The sequence below is a fragment of the Anopheles darlingi genome, chromosome 2, assembly GCF_943734745.1.
Source record: "Anopheles darlingi chromosome 2, idAnoDarlMG_H_01, whole genome shotgun sequence".
In the NCBI taxonomy this organism is placed as follows: Eukaryota; Metazoa; Arthropoda; class Insecta; order Diptera; family Culicidae; genus Anopheles; species Anopheles darlingi.
This window is the reverse complement of record NC_064874.1, coordinates 30,706,903-30,709,123: the sequence shown is the minus strand read 5'-3', so window position 1 is coordinate 30,709,123 and position 2,221 is coordinate 30,706,903. Positions and strand designations below refer to the sequence as shown.

At 45.3% G+C, this 2,221-nt stretch overlaps 1 protein-coding gene across 1 annotated transcript in view; it reads right to left on the bottom strand.

Annotated features, from left to right (window-relative positions):
* Positions 1–726: 726 nt before the first annotated feature.
* LOC125949737 (apyrase-like) overlaps positions 727–2,221 on the bottom strand; it is a 2,778-nt gene continuing 1,283 nt past the window's right edge. The window contains exon 1 of the mRNA XM_049677055.1: positions 727–2,221. This exon is cut by the window's right edge and continues 1,283 nt beyond it. Within this exon, the coding sequence (XP_049533012.1) occupies positions 817–2,221 (1,405 nt within the window). The 3' untranslated portion in view covers positions 727–816.

Genomic DNA, 2,221 nt, shown 5'->3' with positions numbered 1-2,221 from the left:
AAACCATTTAAGAAAGCAAAACAAATTAACAACTTTTAAATATAAAAACGAGCTGCTGTAAAACCTTTGGAGTGAGTAACTAAGCAAAACATCTCTGGATGCTTCGATTTTCTAATAAATATAAATACTTAAGAATTGTTCAACTTGAACAAAACCTGCTTGGCAAGTAACGCATACTTAGAAATCTAAATGATTTTTTTACTATAAAATGACAACAAAACCAGCTGCAACATCGTACTGGTAGTAGCTTAACTTGTAAAATATTATATTTAAAATGTAATTGAACTCAACAGCTACAATAGCGATGTGAAAAATATGTGAAAATACCATCGCTCTAATTTCATTTTTAAATGCTACTCAAAGTAGTAATAAAACATCAACATGAATATTATGATGCTGTTGATGTTTTATTACTACTCTGATAATATATTCATAGCTGCTACAACTCTTCATATGTAATTCAATTATTAAGGAAAGCAACAACACTCTCAAATTCAAACAGATAAATTTAAAATATTCTAAAACTGAACTAAACATAACACATTGAAAATTCGTTATGAACTACTACAATGTGCTCTTAGTGTTCAAATATATGGGAATGTTCTAAATAAATCATTTACTGAAAGCAATTTCATTGAGACAAGTTTGTATACTATTAAATGTACATTTATTAAAATTAAAGAGAGAATTTTGACATTTATTTTTATTGAAAATTCATATGTTAGGCTTTTACATATGTCTAAACGAATTAATAAACATGTGATTTAGATTAATTTTCGTCCAATTTTGTTTCCGTGATTTCGCGTTCGATTTTGTTTACGTGATAACGACGATGCGACCTTCCGTACCGCAAGTGACGGGACTCATCTTCCTCACGTATTCCTCCAAGACGCTAACATCAACCGGTCCGACGCGTAGATTGGTCGCATGCTCCGGAATCATCGTATACCCGCTACCTCCATTCCGGATGTACGTCCCGGTAGCCACGCGGTACACACGATCCATCTCGAGCGGTTCGTATCTCGGCACCGCGCAGTGCTTACAACGGACATCAATCGACAAAACCCTCGTACCCTCCGGGCGCCGTATGTCGTACACCACCTTCAATCCGGAAACCTGCATCATATCCGTCTTACCGTACCGGCTCGCACTGTGCTCGAACACCTCCAACAAGTGACGCCCAAGCAGATCGAAACTATCGACCGTGTCCTCGAACGGAACCGCGGTCACCAGGTCGTCGAAGGTTAGATTACCGGCACTGAGCGATGTTCGCATGCCACCGCCCGTGTTAATGGCAATGGCCACCTCGCTCCACGCACCCACCGTCGGATGTTTCGCACTCTCCGTCGCGTAATGCGCGATGTAACCGTCGGTCATAAAGTTACCAAAATTACACTCACTCCAGGCACACTCATCCCGCGAGAGTGCGACAGCCGAGTAACCGATTTGACGGTTGGCCTGCACATCAACCTGCTCCCGCCACGGTACCAGTTCACGGCGCACCTCCTCATCCTGTGGTACGGATTCGTCTAGAAACTCGGGATTACCGTCCCATTCGACGATGTCACCGTTCGTATCGAAGTACACGGTGATGCGGCCAACGTACTTCGCATACGAAGCGGCCTGTACGATCAGTGTGCGACGGTGACGTTCTCCTGCTGCTTCATGCTCTACCACAACCGGATAGGTATCCTCGGCCCGATCTGGGAACGTCTCCGTTGTACCGTTGTACAGGAACGTATGTGAGTGACCACCGACGATCACGTCCACCTCCGGCAACTCACGAGCAATTTTACGATCAATCTCCAGGCCACAGTGAGACAGTACGATAATCAGATCGACGCCCGTCTTTCTCAGATGCTCAATTTCTGTCCGCAGCTGCTCCACCTCATCCAGGAATCGTACCTTCTCCGTCATACCCATCGTGTGCGTCAGATGATGGATAACACCGACGATTCCGATCCGACGACCACCACGCTCGAGCACAATCGATTTCTGGTACTTGCCCTGCAATGCCGGTTCCTCGCGATCGTCAATGTTCGCCACCACGATCGGGCTCCGGATCACATCCAGAAACGGAACCAATCCGGCAATTCCATGCTCAAACTCGTGGTTGCCCAGCGTCATCACGTCGGCCGGTAGCAGATTGAGGAAGTGCGCGGTCACATTCCAGCGCAGCAACGTGTACCAGAGCGTTCCCTGGTAGTTGTCGCCCGCGTTC